Source organism: Microcaecilia unicolor, chromosome 11 (assembly GCF_901765095.1).
Source record: "Microcaecilia unicolor chromosome 11, aMicUni1.1, whole genome shotgun sequence".
In the NCBI taxonomy this organism is placed as follows: Eukaryota; Metazoa; Chordata; class Amphibia; order Gymnophiona; family Siphonopidae; genus Microcaecilia; species Microcaecilia unicolor.
Genome location: NC_044041.1, coordinates 140,575,014 through 140,602,918, shown reverse-complemented (window position 1 = coordinate 140,602,918; position 27,905 = coordinate 140,575,014). Strand labels below are relative to the sequence as shown.

The following is a 27,905-nucleotide window of genomic DNA, read 5'->3' as shown; positions in this document are numbered from 1 at the left end:
CTAAGCTCCTGAGGATCCATTCCTTCTGAACAGGATTCCTTTATGTTTATCCCACGCACGTTTGAATTCAGTTACCGTTTTCATTTCCACCACCTCCCGCGGGAGGGCATTCCAAGCATCCACTACTCTCTCCGTGAAGAAATACTTCCTGACATTTTTCTTGAGTCTGCCCCCCTTCAATCTCATTTCATGTCCTCTAGTTCTACCGCCTTCCCCTCTCCGGAAGGAAAGTCTGGGCCGCCGTGGACATTGACTCACTTACTTGTGAGAACAAGCAGCCTGCTTGTCCTCGGAGCATAGAGGACAAGCAGGAAGAGGGAAAAACTTTTTCACATTACTGAATTAGGGAAACTCTGCTTCACAAGTTTAAAGTAATCTAAAGTCATGAGAAACAATCACTTCAAGAATAATATAGCATCAAGAAATGTAGGCAATTAAATACACAGAAGAGACCACCTGTATTTCTGGCTTGTCAAACTGGTCAGGTTATCTTCTTCCCTTCCCTTGTCAATAAGGTTCTACAGACCCCTCTCCTCTCCCCTTCATCCCCATGTTTGCACTTCCCCTCCCCAGGCTCCCTCTCTACACTTTTTTCCTCTCTCTCTAAAACCCCATTTTATTGGCTTTACCAGTGGCTCCCTCCTCATCTGCAACCTCTCTTTCTTGTGTACTGGAGCTCCTGTCTCACCAAGCCTCTTCTTTTCAACCACAGGGGCTCTTCCCCTCACAAGTATGCTCCATATCTTTCCACCTCCTTATCTGGGTTACTCTATCCTACCATTCAAAAAAGGCTACCCAATTTCAATTTCCCTATCTCTCTACCCTCCCCTCAACCCAGTCCCCCATCTCTGTGGCTGTCCTCTCACCGAGTACATGGCCTTTTCCTCCTCCAGGGCTTTGGCATGCTTGATAGCTTCTGCCTCCTCTTTGTCTTTCCGAAGCATCCTGCATGAAAGAGAAGAGAGTTCAGGATAGGGAAACCAATAGACAATGAACGGTAAGATAAAAGAAATATTCAGGATGGGGAAAACTAATGGACAACGAATGGCAAGATAAAAGAAATATTAGTATAGAAATGTTTCTTGAATAATTAGGAATGTCAATACTAGCCCACAAAATAAAATCAACGGTATCACCTAATGGGAATAAAGGATCATATAAAAATAAGTATTGCATTTTCTGGCCTTCTTGTGGACATACCCTGAATTTATCTGCCCCCCCCCCCCTCACTTTTCCTTAAAAATTTTTTAAAGCTGCACCCCCCCCCCCCCCCCCCATTGAGAATCTGAAAGACAGCCAAGAGAATTAAGACTTGCTTGATTCTAAAGTATTTATTTTCATTATTTCCTGGCCAGGAACTGCAAGCGGAATCATCTTATCCTAAATATCAACATACCGGTTGCATGCCTCTGTTGTTTTCATTACTAGGTTTCCTCAGATTTTCTCCATAACATATATTTCATGAATTTGACACAAAACAAATATTAAAACCTTAAGCAAAAAAGTTATTTTAAGCCAGTGTTTAATGAAAGTTTATATATTACAACTTTTTTTTTATTGCTCCATTAAAACTCACATCCTATAAGTAAAACTAAGCAAGAAAAATGATTTAAGGGATAAGCTGGTTTCCCAGATTGAAAATCTGGTCTTTAATTTAAGGTTCAGCTAAAACTAAGGAAGACGAGAACAGTGGCGTAGCAAGGGCGGGGTGGTGGGGGCGGTCCGCCCCGGGTGTCATCAGGTGGGGGGGTGCTCCGCTCCCGCTGCTCCGCCTGAAAAAAAATTTTTTCGAAGCGCCGGAGAGTGGCAGCAGCGCGCCTCGCATCTGCCCTGCTAGTAAAGAAGATCTCGCTGACGTCGTCGCCCTTCCCACATTGAGTCCTGCCCCCCTCTGAGGCAACTTCCTATTACCGCGAGGGCGGGCGGGACTCAGTGTGGGAAGGACGACGACGGGATCTTCTTTACTACCAACAGGGCAGACGCAAGGCGCGCTGCCTGCCACTCTCTGGCGCTTCGGAAAATTTTTTTAAAGGCAGGACAGGGTAGGAGCAGCAGGAGAACAGATCTCAGCTGTCGGGTCGGGGGGGACTCAGAGGGGAGAAGGGGATTGGGGAGGGGTGGGGGAGTTCAGAGGTGTGCTTAAAGGGGATTAGGGAGGGTGGGGGAGCTCAGAGAGGGAGAAGGGGATTGGGGAAGGGTGGGGGAGCTCAGAGGGGTGCTTAAAGGGGATTAGGGAAGGGTGGGGGAGCTCAGAGAGGGGAGAAGGGGATTAGGGAGGGGTGGGGGAGCTCAGAGGGGTGCTTAAAGGGGAATAGGGAGGGTGGGGGAGCTCAGAGAGGGGAGAAGGGGATTGGGGAAGGGTGGGGGAGCTCAGAGGGGTGCTTAAAGGGGATTAGGGAGGGTGGGGAGCTCAGAGAGGGGAGAAGGGGATTGGGGAGGGGTGGGGGAGCTCAGAGGGGTGCTTAAAGGGGATTAGGGAGGGGTGGGGGAGCTCAGAGAGGGGAGAAGGGGATTAGGGAGGGGTGGGGGGAGCTCAGAGGGGTGCTTAAAGGGGATTAGGGAGGGTGGGGGAGCTCAGAGAGGGGAGAAGGGGATTGGGAAGGGTGGGGGAGCTCAGAGGGGTGCTTAAAGGGGATTAGGGAGGGTGGGGGAGCTCAGAGGGGGGAGAAGGGGATTGGGGAAGGGTGGGGGAGCTCAGAGGAGTGCTTAAAGGTGATTAGGGAGGTGGGGGAGCTCAGAAAGGGGAGAAGGGGATTGGGGAAGGGTGGGGGAGCTCAGAGGGGTGCTTAAAGGGGATTAGGGAGGGTGGGGAGCTCAGAGAGGGGAGAAGGGAATTGGGGAGGGGTGGGGGAGCTCAGAGGGGTGCTTAAAGGGGATTAGGGAAGGTGGGAGAGCATCAAGGAGGGGAGAAGGGGATTGGGGAGGAGTGGGGGAGCTCAGAGGGGTGCTTAAAGGGGATTAGGGAGGGTGGGGGAGCTCAGATGGGTGCTCAGAAGGGGGAGGGGAGTGCTCAGATGGGAGAAGGGGTCTGAAGCTGGAACTGGGGTCTGACAAGGGGGCAGGAGGGAAAATGGGTCCATGCCTGGGGCAGGTGGGAGAATGGGTCTAGGGCTGAAAAGGGGGGATGCAAGGCATGTGGTGGATGAAGGGGGCTGAAACTGTGGGGACCAGGGGCTTTAAAGAGGACAGGGAGAAGTGGCTGGGGGCTGAAGCTCGGGACTGATGAGAGAAAAGGGCTGGGGACTGGTGGGATAGTGGGGCTGAAAAGGGGGGCAGGTGTGAGATGTGGGCTGGGGCTGGAACTAGGGGCAGGTGGAATAAGGGGGCTGGAACTGGGGGCTGAAAAGAGGGGGCAGAGAGGGGATAGAAGGGGGGAGCGTGAGGGAGGGCAGACCCTGGTTGGATGGTAGAGGGAGGGCAGACGAATTGAAGAGGCAGAGAGAAAGGGCAGATGGTGGGTGGAAGGGGAGAGAGAAAGAGGGCAGACTGGGGCAAATGGTGGATGGAAGGGGCAGATGTAGATGGAAGGGGGAGAGAGAGATGGCAGACTGGGGCAGATGGTGCATGGAAAGGGCAGAAGTGGATGGAAGGGAGAGAGGGCAGACAGTAGATGGAAGGGGCAGAGAGAGAGGGCAGACAGTGGATGGAAGGGGCAGAGACTGGATGGCAGAGAGAGAGCGAAGACAGATGCTGGATAGAAGGAAGACAGTGAAAAGATGAGGAAAGCAGAAACCAGAGACAACGAACTGTAAATATATATTTTTATTTTTTTGCTTTAGGATAAAGTAGTATTGTAGCTGTGTTAATAAATGTTTATAATAGAACATGTAAATAAGGTAATATTTTTATTGGACTAATTTTAATACATTTTACTTTCGGAGAACAAAACCCCCTTCCTCAGGTCAGGATAGGACACTGTAACAGTACTATACTGAATTGACCTGAGGAAGGAGGTTTTGGCCTCTGAAAGCTAAATGTATTAGTCCAATAAAATAATATTATTTGTTTTATTTCTATTTGTTAATTTGTAAAGTGGTGATTTGTATTTGTTAGTTTTTTCAAATTTACATCTGCTGTCTTTATATTTTGCACAGTACTAGAGGACATTTTCTGTTTCTGTGGTGTTGCATTGTATGCAGAGTCTGGCATTGGGGGGTTCAGTTTAATTTTTGTCTAAATAGAAAGTGTATGATTACTTATTCTATAGTGGATTAGGGTGTATCTGTATTTGTGAAAAAGACATGGCTTTCGGTTGGCATTGACTGTGCAGGATCGACGATCTGTACTAATCTGTCTGTTTTCATTTTACAATAGGTGAATTGATGTTCTAGTGCTCACTGTAGTGTTTAAGATGCTTTCCTTTTCCTTGTGTGACTCGTACAAATTACTGCTTATGGTATGGTAGAATTGCTCTATAGGTCCTGAGTGTTTTGTATTCTCGGTATGCCTAGTACTGGATTTCAGGGGGGGGGGGGGGGTAAAAAATGACCGGCTTCGGGTGTCAACTACCCTAGCTACGCCACTGGAAGAGAAGATACTGAAGGTTTTGCTCAAGCTGCTATTGGACATTCCTACTCTAAGTTCACAGTGAAAACTTTAAGGCATGTAACCCGGTTTTTGCACTTTTTGAAATGGTAACAACCAATTCATGTTTACTCATTCCACTCCACTTCATGATTTATACAATCTCTTCTCCAAGCTGAAGGGCCCTAACCTCTTTAGCATTTCCTAATAGGGAAGTCATCCCATCCCTTTTGTCATTGTGGTTGCCATTCTCTATACCTTTTTTAATTCCACTATATCATCTTTGAGAAATGGCGATCAGAACTGCATACAATATTCATGGTGCAATTATGTGATGGAGTGATACCCAGGGATGCTAACATTCTCTTTACTATTCTCCACCCCTTTCCTAATAATTCCTTTGATTCTGTTTGTTTTTATGGCCACCACTGCACACAGAGCAGAGGATTTCACTTTATTTTCCATAATAAAGCCGGTGACTCAATATGAAACATAGCATCATACATCTATAGTTTGAGTTATTCTTCCCTATATTCATCACTTTGCACTTGACCACATTAATAATCTACTGCCATTTGGATACCAAGTCTTCCAAGGTCCTTCAAAGCACAAAAAAATAAAAGCCATGCCGAGTCAGACTAAAGTCCATTGAGCCCAGTATCCTGTCTCCAACAGTGTCCAATTCTAGTCAAACACCTGGCAGATCCCAATAAATGATCTATAGTATGATTCCAATTATTCGACTATCCTCAGGGGAGGGGGGTGGAACGGATGGCCGAGGGTCTGGCAGTTAAAATTTAATGTTAAGAAGTGTAGAGTGATGCACTTGGGGTGCGGAAACCCAAGAGAGAGATACCGGATAGGAAGGGAGAGATTAGTAAGCTCAATTCAGAAGAGAGACCTTGGGGTGTTGGAGGATATGAAGGTGAAGAAACAATGTGACAAGGCGACGGCCGTGGCCAGAAGGATGCTAGGCTGCGTAGAGAGGGGCATAACCAGCAGAAGAAAGGAGGTGTTGATGCCCCTCTACAAGTCGTTGGTGAGGCCTCACTTGGAGTATTGTGTTCAGTTTTGGAGGCCGTATCTTGGTAAAGATGTAAAAAGACTTTAAGCAGTGGAAAGAAAAGCTACGAAAATGGTATGGGATTTGCGTTGCAAACCGTACGAGAGACTTGCTGACCTGAACATGTATACCTTGGAGGAAAGGAGAAACAGGGGTGATATGATACAGACGTTCAAATATTTGAAAGGTATTAATCCCCAAACGAACCTTTTCCAGAGACAGGAAGGCGGTAGAACTAGAGAACATGAATTGAGGTAGAAGGGGCAGACTCAGGACGAATGTCAGGAAGTATTTTTTCACGGAGAGGGTGGTGGATATGTGGAATGCCCTCCCACGGGAGGTGGTGGAGATGAAAACGGTAATGGAATTCAAACATGTGTGGGATAAACACAAAGGAATCCTGTTTAGAAGGAATGGTTCCACATAATCTTAGCGGAGATTGGGTGGCGACGCCCAAACAAAACAGCAGCTGGGCAGACTTCTGCGGTTTACACCCTGATCGTGACTGAATAGCTAGGGATGGGCTGGAGTGTAAATTTTAATGGGCTTCGTAGAAGAACAATACTGGGCAGACTTCTACGGTCTGTGCCCTGAGAAAGGCAAGGACAAATTAAACTCAGGTATACATATAAAGTATCACATACCATGTAAAGTAGAGGAGTGTGGTAGCCGTGTTAGTCCACTCTTAAGGTTATCAATAGAAATCAAACAAAATAAAACATGGAAAAGAAAATAAGATGATACCTTTTTTATTGGACATAACTTAATACTGTTATGATCGTGGTCAGAACCCCTCTCAAACGTACCTTGTGCCTGGGGGTCAGCTTTTTAGCTGGCTTCTGTTCTGTTTCTGTCCTGTTTGAGCTAGCTCTCTCTCTCTCTCTGTGCCGGCTGCTGCCAGCATGGGGCTAATTGTCTCACTTCACTGCAGCTGTGGTTGTAGTCTGAGTTGCTCTAACTCTCTTTGGGTGTACTGGCTTCAAGTGTTTCACGGTGTTGCATTGGTGTGGGTTGGGCCTCTATGGTTTTCAGTGTGCTCTCTGGGTCAGTGTGCTGTTGCCTGGGTCTAGGGAGTGTGACATCATCAGGGAGGGCCTTGATAAGGAAGTGGTGTTCTTTCCTTCAGAGCCTTCGCAACGTTTGCTTCTGGCTACTTGCTTTAGGTCCAAGTTAGTTTAGTGCAGTCAGTGTGCACTTGTGACTTGTGTGTTTGCCTTCCCTGTCTTTCTCTTTGGCTCCTCTGCTTTCCCTTTTGCTACGGTGTGTAGCACTGCTGTTAGTGCAATGCTGGAGTTTGGTGCTGGGAGCACCCTTGTTATAAGTGTTTAGGAAGCACCTTTTGTTGTTTGGGTATTTGGCTTTCCTGCTTGTTTCCTTGTGCTTTCCCCGCTTTTCCTCGTGACCTGTGTTTAGCTGCTGTAGCTTGGTGCTTAGGAAGCACCGGGGTGAGAACCCGTGTTTAGCTGCTGCAGCTTGGTGCTTAGGAAGCACCAGTGTTAGGTCTGGCATTTGTCTTCCCTTCTTTTTCCCTTGTGGCTTCCCTGCACTTCTGTTAGTGTAGGGCGTAGGGGCACCCCTGTTAGTTTCTGTTAGGAGCACTGCTGTTAGTGGAGGGCTTAGGAGCTTTTCTGTTGGGGCCGGGCTTAGGAACACTTTTGGTCAGTTTAGGAGTTAGGCGCACTACAGTTACAGCTTGTTCTAGTCCTGGTCCCTGTGTCGTCCAGTAAGTCCTGCCGGCTACTCGAACCCAGGAGCTCAACTCCTGGGGGGCTTAGTAGCTAAGTGCAGGTGATGCTGTGTGGACCAGTCCGGTGTGCTCCAGTCCGGGGAATTCCAGTCCAGTGTTCCAGTCCGGGGAATTCCAATCCAGTGTTCCAGTCCTGTGTCCTCCAGTCCGGGGAATTCCAGTCCAGTGTTCCAGTCCGGGGTTCCAGTCCTGTGTCCTCCAGTCCGGGGAATTCCAGTCCAGTGTTCCGGCTCGCTGGGCGGTGCCTGCAGTCCCTGCCAGTGTCGGTGTGCTTGCCCAGCGTCGGTTGGTGGGTTTTGCCTGCTGCTGTCGCTCCTCGTCAGCAGCCCAAGGGCTCACGTTTGTTCCAGAGCCCCGCGGGCTCTGAACCTGAGAACCTGACAAATACATTTCTTGATTAGCTTTCGAAGGTTGCCCTTCTTCGTCAGATCGGAAATAAGCAAATGTGGGACAGCACTTCACAGAACCAGGACACTGTACCAGTGATTTCACAGTGAGAATATTGAAAGGTAACTTTAAAACCATACAAGAACGTAAGACCTTTGAAGTCAGAATGATTGAATATTTTAACACCCAACAGAAAGGACTTAACAAGGACCTGGGGTTCCTAGCCCATTATAAACCATCAAGCTGTATGTCTCTGTTGATCACCCCACCCCTCCCGTTAGAATATCAATGATATGCTTTGATGTCCCCATGCATACCTCCGACCCACCCCCATCCTCCCACCCTGTCAGACTGTCATAGTAATGCTTGAATGTTTTCACTTATATACACTGTCAGCTAGCACATTTGCTTATTTCCGATCTGACGAAGAAGGGCAACCTTCGAAAGCTAATCAAGAAATGTATTAAGTTATGTCCAATAAAAAAGGTATCATCTTATTTTCTTTTCCATGTTTTATTTTGTTTGATTTCTATTGATAACATACCATGTAAAATGAGTTTATCTTGTTGGGCAGACTGGATGGACCGTACAGGTCTTTATCTGCCGTCATTTACTATGTTACTATATAACTGTAAATCCCGATGACTGGGCATATATAGAGCACCCAATAGAACATTGTATACTGTGTGCTGGGGAAATGGATACAGGGAGATGGTACGCTGACACTGTTCCCACTCTGGCCCACCCATATGTACAGTACTCCGTTGAATGCCGGTCCGGATAATTGGACATCTGGATAATTGATGTTCAGATAATCAGCGCCGTACTGCATTTCCTATACGTAGTTTCCAGAATGAACAATAGCTGTCCAAAATCTATCTGGATAATAATAAACATTTGAAAGATATTACATTCCAAACCAATAAAAAGGAAATAAAGAAATACATTCCAAAAAGCCAAAAAGAAAGGACAAAATCACTTACACACAGCACCAACCCACATCATCAGGGAGAGAGGGGGATAATAAACAAAGCAAAATACAAAGGGGGAAAAAAAGATGATATAGCTTCCAGATCAAGTCTAGCTACATTATTTCTTACCAGAGACCTTTCCAGTTACACTGGGTATAAAAACTTCATTATTTTTTTTACACTTTTATAATGTAATTTTAGGGTACTGTTTACTTAAGTGTGCTAGCGTTTTTAGTGCATGGTAACAATAAAGACACCCATATATTCCTATGAGTGTCTCTAGCATTAGCGCGTGCTAATTTTAGCGCACGCTAAAAATGATGGCACGCCTATAGTGTGGCTGAGAGGATTAACAGGGCCCTTAGAGGATTAACTTGTATAGATATATAAAAGGGAGTTATTTGGCTATTTCATCTTTTTTGCAATGGTTATAAATAGTAATAAAAATTGATGATGATAATAAAAACACCTACTGCATCCTTTATAGATCACAAGGTATCAGCAAGCACTTGAAACTTGAAGGAAGATTACTCCAAAACAGAGTTGTACATGTATCATCAGAAAACACTTAATTTCCACTGCATGGAAATTCCTTGTTCAGGAAATAAATGTTAAAAACTACATTTTTATCTGTTTGGCAGCACTGTTTCCTGATCAGGTATAAAATCCTGAGAATCTTCAAGAAAGTCAAATTCCAGGGTATCCAATGGAGACAAGGCATCCATCTCACTGTCTGTCTCATTTGCCAATCTTACTTGATTGGAAATATAAATAGCATTTACACAGCACAATCTGATTGGCATAGATTTACAGCACAATCTGACCTGCACAGAAACTTTTCAACACCTGCCTGAGATACTTATTAAATAAAACTGAGTACATTAAAAATTCATAAAAACACAGTTCTCACCATTTTCTAGTGCTTCAGGTTTGACATGAAGACTAAGACAACCCTTATTCCCAGAAGCACTGATAGCTTGCAATGAGATCACCTGAGGTTTCATACAGGATATCTGTTTAACCAAACTCAAACTCTTAGTGTCCAACTCTTCTACTTTCCCTACTGTCACTTTAGAAAAACTACAAAGCTGTGCCACAGTTCTTTGTGACAGCTGAGGGGAGACATGATAGAGGTATATAAAATAATGAGTGGAGTGGAACAGGTGGATGTGAAGCGTCTGTTCACACTTTCCAAAACCACTAGGACTAGGGGGCATGCAATGAAACTACAGTGTAGTAAATTTAAAACAAATCGGAGAAAATGTTTCTTCACCCAACGCATAATTAAACTCTGGAATTCGTTGCCGGAGAACGTGGTGAAGGCGGTTAGCTTAGCAGAGTTTAAAAAAAGGTTAGACTGTTTCCTAAAGAACAAGTCCATAAACCACTACTAAATGGACTTGGGAAAAATCCACAATTCCAGGAATAACATGTATAGAATGTTTGTACGTTTGGGAAGCTCGCCAGGTGCCCATGGCCTGGATTGGCCGCTGTTGTGGACAGGATGCTGGGCTCGATGGACCCTTGGTCTTTTCCCAGTGTGGCGTTACTTATGTACTTATGTACCTCCTCTGTCCAAGTCACAATTTTCCACAAATCCACCAATGATACTACTTTAACTGAGGGAAACAAAAATTACTACAGTGGGGGAAATAAGTATTTGATCCCTTGCTGATTTTGTAAGTTTGCCCACTGACAAAGACATGAGCAGCCCATAATTGAAGGGTAGGTTATTGGTAACAGTGAGAGATAGCACATCACAAATTAAATCCGGAAAATCACATTGTGGAAAGTATATGAATTTATTTGCATTCTGCAGAGGGAAATAAGTATTTAATCCCTCTGGCAAACAAGACCTAATACTTGGTGGCAAAACCCTTGTTGGCAAGCACAGCGGTCAGACGTCTTCTGTAGTTGATGATGAGGTTTGCACACATGTCAGGAGGAATTTTGGTCCACTCCTCTTTGCAGATCATCTCTAAATCATTAAGAGTTCTGGGCTGTCGCTTGGCAACTCGCATCTTCAGCTCCCTCCATAAGTTTTCAATGGGATTAAGGTCTGGTGACTGGCTAGGCCACTCCATGACCCTAATGTGCTTCTTCCTGAGCCACTCCTTTGTTGCCTTGGCTGTATGTTTTGGGTCATTGTCGTGCTGGAAGACCCAGCCACGACCCATTTTTAAGGCCCTGGCGGAGGGAAGGAGGTTGTCACTCAGAATTGTACGGTACATGGCCCCATCCATTCTCCCATTGATGCGGTGAAGTAGTCCTGTGCCCTTAGCAGAGAAACACCCCCAAAACATAACATTTCCACCTCCATGCTTGACAGTGGGGACGGTGTTCTTTGGGTCATAGGCAGCATTTCTCTTCCTCCAAACACGGCGAGTTGAGTTCATGCCAAAGAGCTCAATTTTTGTCTCATCTGACCACAGCACCTTCTCCCAATCACTCTCGGCATCATCCAGGTGTTCACTGGCAAACTTCAGACGGGCCGTCACATGTGCATTCCGGAGCAGGGGGACCTTGCGGGCACTGCAGGATTGCAATCCGTTATGTCGTAATGTGTTACCAATGGTTTTCGTGGTGACAGTGGTCCCAGCTGCCTTGAGATCATTGACAAGTTCCCCCCTTGTAGTTGTAGGCTGATTTCTAACCTTCCTCATGATCAAGGATACCCCACGAGGTGAGATTTTGCGTGGAGCCCCAGATCTTTGTCGATTGACAGTCATTTTGTACTTCTTCCATTTTCTTACTATGGCACCAACAGTTGTCTCCTTCTCGCCCAGCGTCTTACTGATGGTTTTGTAGCCCATTCCAGCCTTGTGCAGGTGTATGATCTTGTCCCTGACATCCTTAGACAGCTCCTTGCTCTTGGCCATTTTGTAGAGGTTAGAGTCTGACTGATTCACTGAGTCTGTGGACAGGTGACTTTCATACAGGTGACCATTGCCGACAGCTGTCTGTCATGCAGGTAACGAGTTGATTTGGAGCATCTACCTGGTCTGTAGGGGCCAGATCTCTTACTGGTTGGTGGGGGATCAAATACTTATTTCCCTCTGCAGAATGCAAATAAATTCATATACTTTCCACAATGTGATTTTCCGGATTTAATTTGTGATGTGCTATCTCTCACTGTTACCAATAACCTACCCTTCAATTATGGGCTGCTCATGTCTTTGTCAGTGGGCAAACTTACAAAATCAGCAAGGGATCAAATACTTATTTCCCCCACTGTATATCCTGAATCTTTAGAACCTAAACAAACTATCTTAGGCATTGGCACTGTATTCACCATCAACAAGATCCCTCCTTGTAAAACTGGAAAGGTCTCAACCATGATCTGCCCCCTTGATCACACCCCTTCAGGCACATGTTTGTTGCAGCACACCACAACACTACAGGTATTTTAAAAGGACCGGGCACCCCAGAATGACATCACCTGGGATGCAACCATGTTCCATGCTGTTTCAGAAAGCAGATTATCAGCTCTACCAACATCTTACAGAATGTACATAAAAACATAAAAGTTGCCATACTAAGTCAGACCAATGGTCCATCTAGCTCAGTATCCTGTTTCCAACAGTGGCCAAGCCAGGTCACAAGTACCTGGCAGAAACCCAAATCATGGCAACATTCCATGCTACAAATCCCAGGGCAAGCACTTGCTTCCCCATTAAAGAGTTACATGGGGAATGAAATCCAACCTGTCCCCGCTGGAATCTAACCCGTCCCCATCTGTCCCCCATAGGGAATCTAACCCGTCCCCGCAAGAATTTAATGGTACAGTAAAAAAATAAAATTCCTGTCTGCTCTCTGGGTTCGAGCCGCAGCACTGCAAGCAAGGAAGGAAAGGAAGTTGGAACACTTTCTGGTGTGCACATGTAAGACTTCTCTGATTCACTGGCACTGTGTGCTAAGAGATCGCCAAATGCACATGCCAGTAGGTCAGGTGACATCTGATGCTCGTACCTATGTCAGAGCTGAGGTGTGCGCATCAGCCTTGGAGCAGAGAGCATTAATAGTAACTTAGTAAATGACAGCAGATAAAAACCAGAACAGTCCATCCAGTCTGCCCAATAGAAATAATCATTATCAATTCATGATTAAATCCACAATGAATGTGATATTATATACTTGATTATTGTCTTTCTGTGGCGTTTCTGGGACATAGGCCATAGAAGTCCACCTGGCCCTATCCTTATGTTCCAACTGCTGGAGTTGTCCTCGAAGCCCACTCCAGCCTATTTATCTTCTCATTTGCTAGACACAGACCGTAAAAGTCTGTCCAGCACTATCCTCATGTTCCAGCCACTAAAGTTGCTGTCTAAGCCCTTTCTAGCCCATCTTAAACCAGATTGCCATATATGAGACACAGACTATACAGGTCTCCCAGTATCGGCCCTAGTTCACCACAGCCAGAGTCGCCATCTAAGTGTCATTCGACAAATCCACACACATGCAGTCATTTAAATTTAGGTTTGTTTTTTTTATAACTTCCATTTTCTAATTAGAGATCCTCTATGTTTATCCCATGCCTTTATGAATTTCATCACCATTTGTATCTCTACCACCTACTTATCGGAGACTTTCCACATCTGTGCTGTTAAAGCAAGGAGGAGGAGGAGGAGACAGAACTCAAAGAACTTGGTACACGGTAGGTAAGAGGCTGGCACAAATGTATCATACACTTCCACGGGAACTCTGCAGGAACTGCTTCCGTCACTGCGGGAATACCGCGGGTTCCGCGGGATTCCTGTTCCCATGTAAGTCTCTATTCCCCATGTCTGTCTCAATAGCAGACTATGGACTTTTCCACCAGAAACTTGTCCAAACCTTTTTTAAACCCAGATAGGCTAACTGCTGTTATCACATCCCTCCAGTAAAGAGTTCCAGAGCTTAACTATTCATTGAATGAAAAAAAATATTTCCTCCTATTAATGTTTTTAAAGTATTTCCATGTCTCTTCTTTAAGTGTCCATTAGTTTTTGTACGTTTGGACATGTTAAAAAAAAAATCGATTTACTTCTACTCCACTCAGGATTTTGTAGACCTCAATCATTATCTCCCCTCATCTGTCTCTTTTCCAAGCTGAACAGCCTTAACCTCTTTAGCCTTTCCTCATATGAGAGGAGTTCCATCCCTTTCATAATTTTGGTCGCTCTTCTTTGAACCTTTTCTAATTCCGCTACATCTTTTTGGAGATACAGCAAACAGAACTGAATGTAGTGCTCAAAGTGCAGCTGCACCATGGAATGATACAGAGGCATTATAGTATTTTCGGCCTTATTCACCATCTCTTTCCTAATAAATCCTAGCATCCTGTTTGCTTTTTTGGCCGCTGCCACATACTGAGCAGAAGATTTCAGTGTATTATCTACAAAAACATCTAGATCTTTTCTTGAGTGCTGACCCCCCCCCCCCCCCCCCCCCCCCAAGGTGGACCCTACCATCAGATAACTAAGATTTGGATTATTCTTTCCAATGTGCAATATTTCACAGTCCACACGTGTTTTAACAACCTTGAACAGTTTTGTGTCATCTGCAAATTTAACCACCTCACTCGTCGTTCCAATTTCCGTATCATTTATAAATATGTCCCAGTATAGATCCCTGCGGCACTCCGCTGTACATCCTCCTCCATTGAGAGAAATGACCATTTAACACTACCCTCTGTTTTCTGTCCAATAATCAATTCCTAATCCACAATAGAACATTGCCTCCTACCCCATGTCTTTTTAATTTTCTCAGGAGTCTCTCATGAGGAACTTTATCAAAAGCTTTCTGAAAATCTAGATACACTACATCAACCGGCTCACCTTTATCCACATGTTTATTCACACCTTCAAAGAAATGAAGCAAATTAGCGAGGCAAGACTTCCTCTGGCTGAACCCTCTGTCCCATTAAACCATGTTTGTCTATTACTACTACTATAAATCATTTCTATAGCGCTACCAGTCGCACGCATGTCTATGTATTCTGTAATTTTATTCTTTATAATAGTTTCCATTATTTTGCCCAGCACTGACATCAGGCTTACCGGTGTGTAATTTCCGAGATCACCCCTGAAACCCTTTTAGAAAATCGGTGTCACGTTGGCTACCCTCCAATCTTCAGGTACTACAGACAATTTTAACGACAGGTTACACATTACTAACAACAGATCAGCAATTTCATGCTTGAGTTCTTTCAGTACCCTCGGATGTATGTCATCCAGTCCCAGTGATTTACTACTTTTTAATTTGTTTCTCCGCTATGGTCTTGTCCACCCTGAGTGTCCCTTTTGCTCCTTCGTGATCTAACGGTCCCAAGGACTGCCTCGCAGGCTTTCTGCTTCCGATGTACCTAAAAAAGTTGTTACTGTGAGTTTTAGCCTCTGCGGCAAGAGGCAAATTTTCTTCATATTCTCTTTTAGCTTTATTTATTAATAAGAACATAAGCACTGCCATACTGGGAAAAGACCAATGGTCCATCAAGCCCAGCATCCTGTCTCCGACAGCGGCCAATCCAGGTTTCAAGAACACGGCAACCCCCCCCCCCCCCCCCCCCCCCCCCAAAAAAAAAAAAAAAAAAAATTTTAATAATGTTCAATGGACTTTTCCCTCAGGAATCTGTCCAAACCCCCTTTAAACTACATAAGGCCAGCTGCTGTCACTACATTTTCCGGCAACGAGTTCCAGAGTCTAACTACACGCTGAATAAAGAAAGACTTTCTCCTGTTTGTTTTAAATCTACCATATTCTAGCTTCATCTTGTGTCCCCTGGTTCTATTGTTGTTTGAAAGTGTAAACAAACGCTTCACATCTGTCCGCTCTACTCCGCTCATTATCTTGTAGACTTCTATCATATCACCCCTCAGCCGCCTTTTCTCCAAGCTGAAGAGCCCTAACCTTCTCAGCTTTCCTCATAGGGAAGTCGTTCCATCCGTTTTATCATTTTCGTCGCCCTTCTCTGCACCTTCTCCAATTCCTTTATATCTTTTTTGAGATGCGGCAACCAGAATTGGACACAATATTCGAGGTGCTTTGCATCTGACTTGAAAGTGCATATGTTGCTTCTTATTTTCTTCATTTGGGTCCTTGTTCCATCCTTTGAAGGACAATCTTTTGGCTGTAATAGCCTCTTTTACTTCATCATTTAACCATGCTGGCTATCGTTTTCTCTTCTTTCCACCTTTGCAAATACATGGAATGCATCTGGTATTTTTGAATAACATACACACTTGATTAGTGTCCCAACCTTAGCAGCCAATCCTTTTAGCTTCATTTTAACCATTTTCCTCATTTTATTATAGTCACCCTTTCGAAAATTAAATTCAGATACAGTAGATTTCCTTTGCGGGTTCATCCCAGATAGTAGCTCAAACTTTCATGTTATGATCACTGTTTCCTGGGGACCCAACACCACCACCTCTCACACTATGCCCTGCATGCCACCAAGGACCAGATCCAAAATGGCTCCCCCTCTTATTGGGTCCTGGACCAGTTGCTCCAAGAAGCAACCATTTATTACATCTAGACATTTTATCTCCATGGCAATCCCTGATGTAACATTTATCCAGTCAATATTGGGGCAACTGAAATCACCCATTATTATATAGTGCTGCCCAATTTGCCAGCTTTCCTAATTTCTGTAAACATTTCTTCATCTGTCTGTTCTGAGCCCTACATGAATACTCCTTCCCTTCACACATGGAATTTCTATCCATAATGATTCCACACTGCTATCTGTTTCATGCGGAATGTTTATTTTATTTGACTCAATTCCCTCTTTAACATATAGTACAAGCCCCCCCCCCCCCCTCCAATTTGATCCTCTCTATCATTGTGATACTCTGTGTACCCTGTTAATATAGTGTCCCATTGATTGTCCTCTTTCCACCAAGTCTCAGAGAGGCCTATTATATCTACCTCATCATTTATTGCTATGTAGTCTAACTCTCTCATCTTATTTTTTAGGCTTCTAGCATTTGTATACAGGCACTTCAGATTGTGTTTTTTCCTCGGATCTACAAGCTGCTTAGAAGTTGAAGGGGATAATATGCATCCCTTTATCCTGCTCTCTCATTAAGCACACCTGGCTTACTTTCAGCATGGTTGAAACCTCTCTATTGGGATTCCCTAAATGTCCTGTTTCAATAGTATCCTTCAAGAATACTCCACACTGAACCATGCACTCCATGACTCTCTAGGGTTAAGCTGGCTGGGCTCTTGCAATCTTTCCTTTTTTTTTTTTTAACTTTATTTTTATTTATTTTTACAAAATCCAACAACAAAATAGCATGAGTCCACCTCACCACCTCACCCCCAGACTAACACCACACTAAGAACAAATTGTAGAGGGTATAATAAACAGCAAATACAAGAGCAAAAACATGGAGAGGTGAACGATGAGCAAATCCATCTCAAAGTAGACTAAAGTCCTACAGCAACAGATTAGTAAGGGACTGCCTGATACCAAGCGAGAAAGTGTGCCAATATCTTCTGGAAAGCAATTGTGTGTCCTCACCTCTGCATTGTCAGCTTGCTGAAGTAATAGGCATCCCACAAAACAGTCTGGAACTGTCTCATCCTTGGGAGCACAGCAGACCTCCAACTTTTAGCCACCTCTCAATGAAGTACAGCTATAAAGGGCAGGAGCACCCTCACCACTGTTGGGGAGCGAGAAACAAGTACCATATGCAGTAAAAACATAGCAGGGTCCGCAGAGATAAGAATAGAAAGCCATATGAATTTAAAGTCCGGATAATGAGTGGTAAGGATATTTCAGGATCTGTAACAGAGAGCAAAATATCATTCGCAAAAAAGGGAGATCTTATACTCAACCATCTGGCGTTCCATCATCAGAAGTTCATGGAACCTGTTCCACTAGTGCCAATAATCTGGCGAAGTTTCACTCTTCCATACACTCAAAATAAGTCTTTTGCCCAGTATGCAAGCCTTACAGACTAATTGTTGTGTCCCCCTATTTTACAAAACAAAAAGTTCATATATGTCTAGAAGTACCCCAAGAGGGGTGAGCAATATATGTGTCTTTAACAAAGCTTCCAAATATAGGAACAGAGCAGTCCGAAATGCCTGAATTCTTGGGCATTCCCAGAGAGAGTGAATGAATGAGCCTGTGTGTTGCCCATATTTTGAACACAGGGGCTCCGTTGCACCCCCATCTTAAAGATTCGGGCCTTGGTCAAATATGCTGTATGCAAAATTCGGTATTGGCATTCTCAGAGATCTGCGTTTGTGGTCAATAAGGGTATACACGAAGTCAGCTGATTAAAGTCTAGAACAAGATTAGGACGCCCCAAATACTGTGCCCAACAGGCTCTAATGCTGTCTTTATCCTTGCAGGGAGCTGTCATCAGTGCCTTATATAAACCCGAGACTGAGCGACGATCTCCCAGGACCGAGACGAAATCCCTGATTCGTCGACCATGTCGAGCTCCCAGGTCCTCGCCCCACAGTGTGTGGATATAATGTGCTGATTGTATGTGTATGTATTGTTAAAATCAATACCCACGCCTAGAGCTCAGATTTAACAGAGAGCCAGTCGCACTCAGAACACGTTCTAGTCTCATTATGCCCATGGTCGCCCGTCTCCTAAATACCAGGTTTTCCAAGCCCAGGGAGAACAATAGATTGCACTGAATAGGTATTAGGTCCAACATATCTGAGGCTACACCCCAATATCTTATCAGGTCTTTCCAAATTTCCCTTAATGGTCACAGCAGTAAACTATTTCGGAAGCATGCTGGGATTTATTGTCTAGGAGCTTGCAACAGAAAATAAAGATGGCATAGGCTAAAGTGGTCTATTTCTAACTGCCGTGGGGTATAATCCTGTCTATCCATAAGCCAATCGCCTAAATGGTGTACCAAACAAACCTGGTTATATCTGCAATTGTCAGCTGGTATGGAGTCTGCGGCCTGAGCTAGGGCCTCAAGCCATGCTCATCACTGTTCCCCTCGACGGCACCTATTCCATCTGGTTTGCGTATTGTAAGACCGCCACGAAGGATGTGAAAAACTGGGTCTTATCAGTGTGCAGGATTCTGCAGGCGTGCTGGGTAGAGCAGGGTGAATTGTACTTTCTTCATATGTCGCATTTTACAAGTTTCACAGAATAACCTGTGCTGTGCGGCTACTGCCGCGGAAAAGTTTTAAAAGCAGAGAATTCAATGATTTTCATAATACAGCGCTCCCGTCACTCTCAGGGCCTTTAGGATCCCCTGCTTGTGCACATAATTAAGTAGTTTGAAGATCACGATTCTCGGTTGGGACTCATCAGGACGGGACAGGCCCAGGCAGTGAGCATGTTTGATCTTTAATGGGCCTTCTATGGCTTGTAAGTTTAGTGCTTTGGGCAGCCAGGTCTCCAGGGAGCCTCGTAGTTCAGTATTCTAAGGTTGTTTCGGCATGCTTGGTTTTCCATGTCTTTGAGTTTAGATTCCAATTGAGCTAGCTTTTTCTGTAGCGTTTCTTGCTGGTTTTACTGTTGCAAGCATTTATCCTCCACATCGGAGCGTCTTTGCTGGTAGCCTGTCAAATCGGTTCAAGGCTTTCTAGTTTTCCAACCATCTGTTCCAATTACTCTGAAAGTTTCTGCAATTTTTGATCTACTGATGATTCCAGTAGCACTAAGACCTCCGCCACCCATGCAGAGCCCACTGACAATGTACTCGAGAGGCCGTTCTCCGCCATCTTACTGTCTCCTGTGCGGCCTCATGCACCCTCTTTCCTCTGGATTTTGGAGGACATGCATGTTCGTAAAAAGACCCACAGCTGCTCTTTTCTCATTTCTGATGTTCCCACTATTAGTACATGCTATAAAATGAGTTTTTACAAAAGCCTTGTAGCTGCTTGGGGCTAGATGCTATCGGGAAGCTGTAGGGGTATTTCCCTGTGTGTCTCACCTTGCTGGTCTTGGCCTGTATAATCCTATGACATCAAGATGGCGTCTGTAACCTATGACCTGCACAGCAGTGATTTAGCTAATTCAGCTTTCTGGAAAATCTCTAGCAGTCATGTAACATCCAAGGACATGCTGTGGGCAAACCAGCCCCCCTTTATCTCCCTGAGAAGCTGAAAGGCAGTGAGACATGGCTCCAGCAGGCCGGGTGAAACAGAAAATGCATACCACAATGTAACAACTTGAAGGTCAAGAACAACGGACTCTTCTTGCCATGCAGTGAGCTGAAGAAGCAGATTGGGTTCCTGCAGTCACCTGACCGAGAGGTACGGGGGAAAAGCGGGAACAAGGAGAAATCAGTTAGTCGGAATCCTTGGAAGAAGGTGCAGGTGGAAAGAAGGCCAGAGAGACCTAATAAGGTCCACCAAATGATGAACTGTGTATCTGGAGAAAAGTACCGTGTGGTTCAGCTACCTGCAAGGCGTGACCTATGCCCTCCCTGTCTGCTGCAGAGTACTGGACCCAGCTCTGACTAAGACTCACTGCAATCTCAGCTTCAGTCTGTGAAGTATCCTGTGCCACTTCCCGAGGGACTGCCACGGAGGTCAGTCTGGTGAGAGACACGGTGATTTATTTCCTATTAGTCTGGGTTTAGTGAATGGTAATTACCTGAGCAAAAGACTGGGTATAGTCATACCGTGATCAGGAGATAAGCTGCTAATAACTGTACTACCTCGTAACATAGTGTAACCTGACCAATCAGTTGTGTAATTTTATCTGGTAACCAGTAAGGAACAGAGTGTGTAATGTGACAATAGAGTTTGTAATTTTATCAGCCAGTATTTTTGTATTCAGCTAAAGCTTTGCCAGAGTTTCTATTTTGTATACCTTTTCATATATATCTATATTAAAAACTAATATATATTTCAGCCTGCTTTTTCAGTTGTGTTCTTCTCTCTTGGAAGTTTTGGCTAGGTTCCAATCCAAGGTTCCCTCCCCTGGACCGAGTACAGAGTATTCTGCGTGCAGATAGTTCTGTTCGGGGAATCTTGGACGCAGATAATTTATTACCTGTGATAAACGAGCCAACAAAGCCCTGGAGCTCCGCAGCTTCCTCTTGCTAGCCTAGCATCACGTGGTCCCTCTGCCCATTAGTATATTTTTAATTGGAGGTTACTTGTGCCATGAAAACATCTCCAAGCTTCCACAAGCCCCATATTTATTTATTTGTTACATTTGTATCCCACATTTTCCACCTATTTGCAGGCTCAATGTGGCTTACATAGTACCGTAAAGGCGTTCGCCAAGCCCGGTAGAGAAACAAATACATGGTGATGTTGTGATCGATTAAGGTTCAAGCACAATGGGGATCGAAGCGAGGAGAGGTTATATAGTGTCCATTACGAGCTTTTGTTTTGCTGTGTTACAAAGTGTAGGCATTTATGTTGGGTGTGCTGATATAGGAGAAGCTGGATGCTTAGGTTGCTTTGTATTTGAGTCCTTTGCAGTTTGGGTAGTGGAGGTTTAGGTATGTTCGTGATGATCTGGTTGTGTTTCTGGATGGTAGATCTATGAGGTCTGCCATGTAGCCTGGGACTTCGCCGTAGATAATTTTGTGGACCAGGGTGCAGATTTTGAAGGTAATATGTTCTTTGATTGGGAGCCAATGCAGTTTTTCTCTGAGGGGTTTGGCACTTTCGAATCGTGTTTTACCAAATATCAGCCTGGCTGCTGTGTTTTGAGCAGTCTGGAGTTTCTTTGTGAGTTGTTCTTTACATCCCGCATAGATTCCGTTGCAATAGTCTGCATGGCTTAGTACCATTGATTGTATTAGGTTACGGAATATTTCCCTCGGGAAGAAAGGTTTTACGTGTTTAAGTTTCCACATTGAGTGGAACATTTTCTTTGTTATGGAGTTCACTTGCCTCTCAAGTGTAAGGTTGCGGTCGATTGTAACGCCGAGCATTTTCAGGCTGAGATAGGGAGGGTGTGGTCTGGGGTGTTTATGGTTGTGGGTTTTACGTATTGTGTTGAGATGAGAGGATGAGGCAGTGTGTTTTGTCAGTGTTCAGTTGAAATGAGTTTGCCCATGTGTCCATAGTGTTCAGACCGAGCTTGATTTCATTGGTGATTTCTGTCAGATCATGTCTGAAGGGAATGTATATTGTGACATCGTCTGCATAGATGAATGGGTTGAGACCTTGATTGGATTAGCCAGCAGGATCACCATTATGTTGAAAAGTATTGGTGATAGTGGTGATCCTTGAGGTACTCCGTAGTCTGCTTTCCACAGTGGTGATATGTTTGAATTTGATTTCACTTGGTATGTGCTGGTGGTTAGAAAACCCTTGATCCAGCTGAGTATATTTCCACCAATCCCGATGTAGTCTAGGAGTCTTAGTAGTATATTGTGGTTTACCATGTCGAATGCCCTCGACATGTTGAACTGGAAGAGAAGTATGCTTTTACCTGTAGCTATTTCCTGCTTGAATTTGGCCAGGAGAGTGACTAGCACAGTTTCAGTACTATGAAAGGTACTATGGAGGATGCGAAATCCTGATTGTGATTCATGTAGTATTGAGAACTTGTCCATGTAATCAATAAGCTGTTTGGGCACCATGCTCTCCATCAGTTTGACTGCTAGTGGGATAGATGCAACTGGACAGTAGTTGGCGAGTTCGTTTTTTTTCTTTCTTCGTGTCTTTTGGAATTGGGGTGAGTAGAATGTTGCCATATTCCTCAGGGAAGAGACCTTGTTGGAGCATGTAGTTTAGGTGGTATGTGAGGTCTGCTATGAAGCGGGCGGGAGCGGATTTAAGTAGATGGCTGGGGCAGGTGTCCAATTTGCAGTGGGTATTGGAGAACCTATGAATCGAATGGGTAACTGATTAAACGGTGAGGAGAGCAAAATTTTACCAGGTTCGGTCAGCTGGGTATTCTCCAGAGGTTGGGTCCAAGCCGTTGATGAAGTTTTCGATGTCGGTGTTGTGCTGAGGAAGTGTATTGCATAGCTTTATTTTTTTTTTCATTGAAGTATTTATTTATTGTATTTGTATCCCACATTTTCCCACCAATTTGTAGGCTCAATGTGGCTAGCATTGTTCTGTCATGGCAGTCACCGTTACAGAGTAAAAGATGCCATTAGTATTACAGAACATGGGTGGCATAACAGAATTAAACAATCAGTATGCAGAGGTCATTTTCGGAAACGATAAAGCGTAAATGCGATACAGTTCTTATGATGGATCGTTGGAGTATGCTTTGTTGAAGAGATAAGTCTTCAGTGATTTCCGAAAGATGATTAGATCGCGTATTGTTTTCACATCAAATGGTAGTGCATTCCACAACTGCGAACTCATGTAGGAGAAACTGGACGCATGTATTAATTTGTACTTTAGACCTTTGCAGCTGGGGAAGTGGAGATTCAAGGATTTAGCAAGTTTGTTTGTGGATGGGATGTCTGTGTTGGTTGTGGTAACTGGGGTGGTGTTTAGTAGCTTATTTACACGTTGGAATAGTTTCTTCAACTCCAGCTTCCATCCTTCACATACAAAAAGATCCATCATTTACAGCCAAGCCACAAGATACCACCGTATCTGCTCTGACCCAGGGGACAGAGACAGACACCTTCAAAGCCTGACTGCATCCTTCAAACAGAAAGGCTACAACCCCAAAATAATCTCCAAGAATATTGCCTCCTCCCTCAAAACACCCAGGGAGAATCTGCTACAATACAAGGAGAAAAAATCCACAGACAGAATCCCCCTCGTAGTGACATACAATCCAGAGCTGGAAAAACTGAGGAAAATCATAAGAGATCTACAACCTATACTCCAGGAGGATGAATTACTGAAATAGATATTCCCATCCCCACCAGTTCTGGCCTTCCGACAGCCACCCAACTTAAAACACAAGCTAATCAGAAGTAAACTTCCATCACAGACTGAAAAGGAACAGAAGGGCACACTTCCCTGTAATTTATCCAGTTGCAAACTATGCCAAAATATTTCACAGGACCCCAAAGTCATCCACAAAGGAAAGATATTCAACATAAAGGGATCTTTCACTTGCTCATCTTCCAATGTGGTATATATCATTCAGTGTAAAAAATGTAACAAAGGATGCTATATTGGAGAAACAGGCCAGATGCTTAAGACAAGATTCAATTTACATAGACATCACATGAACAATACTGGTGCCAGTAGGGTTCCCACACCTGTTGGTCAACATTTTACAGGACCAGGACACTGTACCAGTGACTTCACAGTGAGAATCCTGAAAGGTAACTTTAAAACCATACAAGAACGTAAGACCTTTGAAGTCAGAATGACTGAATATTTTAACACCCAACAGAAAGGACTTAACAAGGATCTGGGGTTCCTAGCCCATTATAAACCATAAAGCTGTATGGCTCTGTTGATCACCCCACCCCTCACCTATCCACACCCATCCTGTTAGAATATTAATGATATGCTTTGATGTCCCCAGCATACCTCCTACCCACCCCCATCCTCCCAACCCTGTCAGACTGTCATAGTAATGCTTGAATGTTTTCACTTATATACACTGTCAGCTAGCACATTTGCTTATTTCCGATCTGACGAAGAAGGGCAACCTTCGAAAGCTAATCAAGAAATGTATTAAGTTATGTCCAATAAAAAAGGTATCATCTTATTTTCTTTTCCATGTTTTATTTTGTTTGATTTCTATTGATAACTTCAAGTCTTTGTAATCCGGTCCTATTTTAGTTTTGTAATAAGACCTTTTGGTCTTATTGCATATTTGTATTTTCTTTGTATTTGTTTCCATGCACTGAGTGTGTGTTCCTCTTTTATTTTTTTCCATGCTCGTTCGAGTTTCCTGGATTTTGTTTTGAGTTTTTTCAGTTTGTCATTGAACCATGGTATCGAGTTTTGTCTTCTTGATATTCTTGTTCTTAAGGGTGCTATTTCGTCTAGTACGCTTCTGCATCTTTCGTCCCAGTCAGAGAGGTAGTGTATGGAATCCATTCGTTGTCATATATCTGTTGCCAGAATGCTTTTGGGTCTATTTGGCCTCTTGTGATGTAGGTTGTGTGTTCTTATATATGGTATGATCCCTTCTTCCGCCAGTTTAGGGATAGGTTTAGTTTGTAGTTATCGGTCTAAGGTGTTTCTGTCCATTTGATATCTGTTATTAGTAGGTTGTGGTCTGGGGACAATTTGTGTGAGAGAAGGTCCAGTATGTGCCCTTTGACGTGGGTTGCTTGAGACAACAAGTCTTGTAACACTTTCCTATCTGCTTGTTGCTACACCAGTTGCGCTGCAATGTCAAGTTTAGGATGCAGCGTCACATTAAAATCCCCTCCCAAGACCCACAACCCTTCAGACCACTGGAGAAGAGACTGTTCCAGACCCAAACAAAAAGCCCTCTGGGTATCATTAGGTGCATAAATGGACACTAGATTATAAAGGACCCCTTGAAGCTCAAGTTGAAAAGCCAAAAAACGGCCATAAGGATTAGATAGGCACTGTTGAACGGCTGTGGGGAGAAAGAAATCATAATACCCACCCACAGTTTTTTTTAACAGATGGGTGAGGTGCAAAAAATTGCAGCGGGTATTACCTATGACACAAAAAGGTTATGATGACACTTCAATAAGTGTATCTTCTGCAAAAACCTAATTGAGGCAGAAGTCCAAGAGAGCTCCTTGAATAGTGTTATATTCTTTCCTCTGTTAGGCCTGTTCCTAAGGGCTAGGCCTAAGGCCTGTACTTTGCTCAGTTTGGTTCTCACATGTAACATACAGTACTGCTTTCTCAGGAGCTGAGAACAGACACTTCAGGGATACACATTTTGCTGACTCTGCTGTAGCTGAGACTAGGCTTTTCATATAAACTGGATATAATGATGTAACCTTGGGACACAGTGAGCCTAGAATGTTTCAGTTTTTGGGTGAGGGGACACAAGGGTATTGTTCTATGTAATTTTTTGCTAACTGCACGCAGAACTGATAAGTAATTAGCCAATGGCTACTGACTTTGCAAGTGAACTCCCATCAGGAGAGACTGATAGAATACAGGAACAATCCATATATGGTATAAGGCTACCTAATGGTTCTAGTTTATGGTAAATCACATGATTTGGGAGAAACAGAACTTATGACAGTATATATGTGATTACTGAGAGGTGTGAGCTGAGCAGATTTTGTTAGACAGTTTTTGCGTCTCACTTTTCTGTGACAACCTGCTCCAGAGAGAGAATAATTTATTTTGTATCTGACTTAGGGATATACCAATAAAGATTTATTGCTGGTTACGCCAAAACACCTAAGTCTGTTTCTCTCTCTTATTTTTCTCAGCCCCCGAGGCTGAGGTATTTCCCTCCTTCCATGGGACAAGGGAGGAAGGAAATAATAATATACAACAAACATGGCCTCTTGTAAGGTGACCTAAGCCCCTTGGCATTCAGGGAAACAACCTTAAAGTCATCCGTAAAGAAAAAGGAAAACAGGAAGCTGAAAAAACTAGCCACCCGGAACCCCACACCCCCCCAACCCTGCCCACTACACTGAACTCAAAGCAGAGTTGCGCTGGTCCTAGTCTATCTATCCACCCCCCCCCCCACACCTCCCCATTGCTACCAACTCCCACCCTCCCCTCCCAACCCGTTCCCAAACCCCCTCCATACCCCTCCTTCTGGGTATATCAATAATAATGAGAGAAGTGAGAGCACCTCTCCCCCTTCCCCCACCTAATCACCCTTATGAAAAAAACACTTCCAACTTCCAATAGAACAAACTTTGCAATCCACCCGCAACCCAAACACATGAACTGACAATATGAACAGCAGAAATATGAACAATGGAAGAGTGCAAATACATTAAAGCATGGAGATCAAAATAACCCAAAGTGCCAATGAAAAACCAAGGCAATGACACAGAAAAAAGGCCAGTGAAAGGTATTCAAGTAATAGTCCCATCCATATACTCCAAAATTCACAGGTACTCCGCAAGGTCCATCTGCTGGACAAGTCGGTTCACAAGAAGGAAGCTCAAGTCAGTGTGGTGGAGCCCTAGGAAGAACTGTCACTGAAGCTTGATGCTACAGATGGTGACTCTTGCTGGTAGAGACCCGCTGCCACTTGGGCTGATCATGGAGCTTATTCGGGGTCCAGGAAGTCACCTCCGCAACCAGAGCTAGATCCTCTCATGGCAAAATTGCAGAACGTTTTCCTGAGAGCAAACCCGGTGTAGCTGACCATCTTGGGTAAAATCCAAGGCAAACGGAAATTGCCATCTGTAGCACACACCTTCCGCTCATAGGTTTCCATAGTTTTTCAGTGCAGAAACGAAGTTCTTCTCAGTGTCGGTGTGTTAAAGGATCAGTGTCTCACACAAAAGTGTCCTTACCTTGAGCCACCCTCAACATCACCTCACCTTAAAAACCTGGAAGCAGGCAACTATGTCTCTAGCAATGTTGTTCCGTGCCTTCCCCAAAGACTTATAAGTGTGCATAATCTCTATCTGCTCCGCTGGAGTTGTCTCATTTGCTTCAGAAAGGAGATAGCTGGCAAGGCACTGCACCTCTAACACACAGTCTGCATATTCAGGTGCTTCAGGCAGACCCCCGATGCGGGTATTCATCATCAGCACCGATTAAGTCCTCAAATTTGAGAGCCAGATCAGCATTACAAGCTTTTAAATCATTCAACTGTTTATCCATATTCATGAGAGCTGGTGCTGCTCAGATTCTTCAATGCGTCTAACCCAAGTCTGCGATATCCTGCCACTGATCCAAGCCCAAAATAGATAACTCAATGCAAACTGCCTTAAGATCTACTTTAATTTCCTGCAGCCATTCACATATATTTCCTTCAGAGTCTACCGCTGTTGGAAGCAGCTGACTTTTTGCAGACCCACACTGCACCACTACAGAGGGTCACACCGCTTGGATCATCCGCCATACTGCCTGACTCCTTGTGCGGGGTCTGTACCGCCAAGTAGGAAACTGGGTTAAATCAAACCCCTGCACCTTAGAAGCCATATGGGTCATCTCAGCTGAAACTAAGGAACACTCTGGTAAGCAAAAGAAGTCCCAAAAGCATGTGAAGATTGCAAGAATCGGGTGATTCTGTTTAGGTGGTGAGGAGCTTCAGGCTCAAGCAATCATCTTTGGTGTTGATGTCACTTCCTTCCTCTTTTTTTTTTTTTTTTTTGCTATATCCATGTTGTCGTCCTTTACTGTTGGTAACATTTTTTTGTTGTTGTTTAAACGGTTTTTATTAGCATCAATTTTCACATAAGGTAAAGCAACACAACCTCGTATACCTA

The 27,905-nt window shown here is 44.2% G+C and overlaps 1 protein-coding gene across 1 annotated transcript in view; it reads right to left on the bottom strand.

Moving 5' to 3' along the window:
* The window catches only part of CLASRP (CLK4 associating serine/arginine rich protein), a 1,081,767-nt gene that overhangs the window by 693,605 nt on the left and 360,257 nt on the right, over positions 1–27,905 (bottom strand). Inside the window, exon 9 of the mRNA XM_030217938.1 lies at positions 867–945. Coding sequence (XP_030073798.1) covers positions 867–945 — 79 coding nt within the window. The remainder of the gene's footprint in view (positions 1–866; positions 946–27,905) is intronic.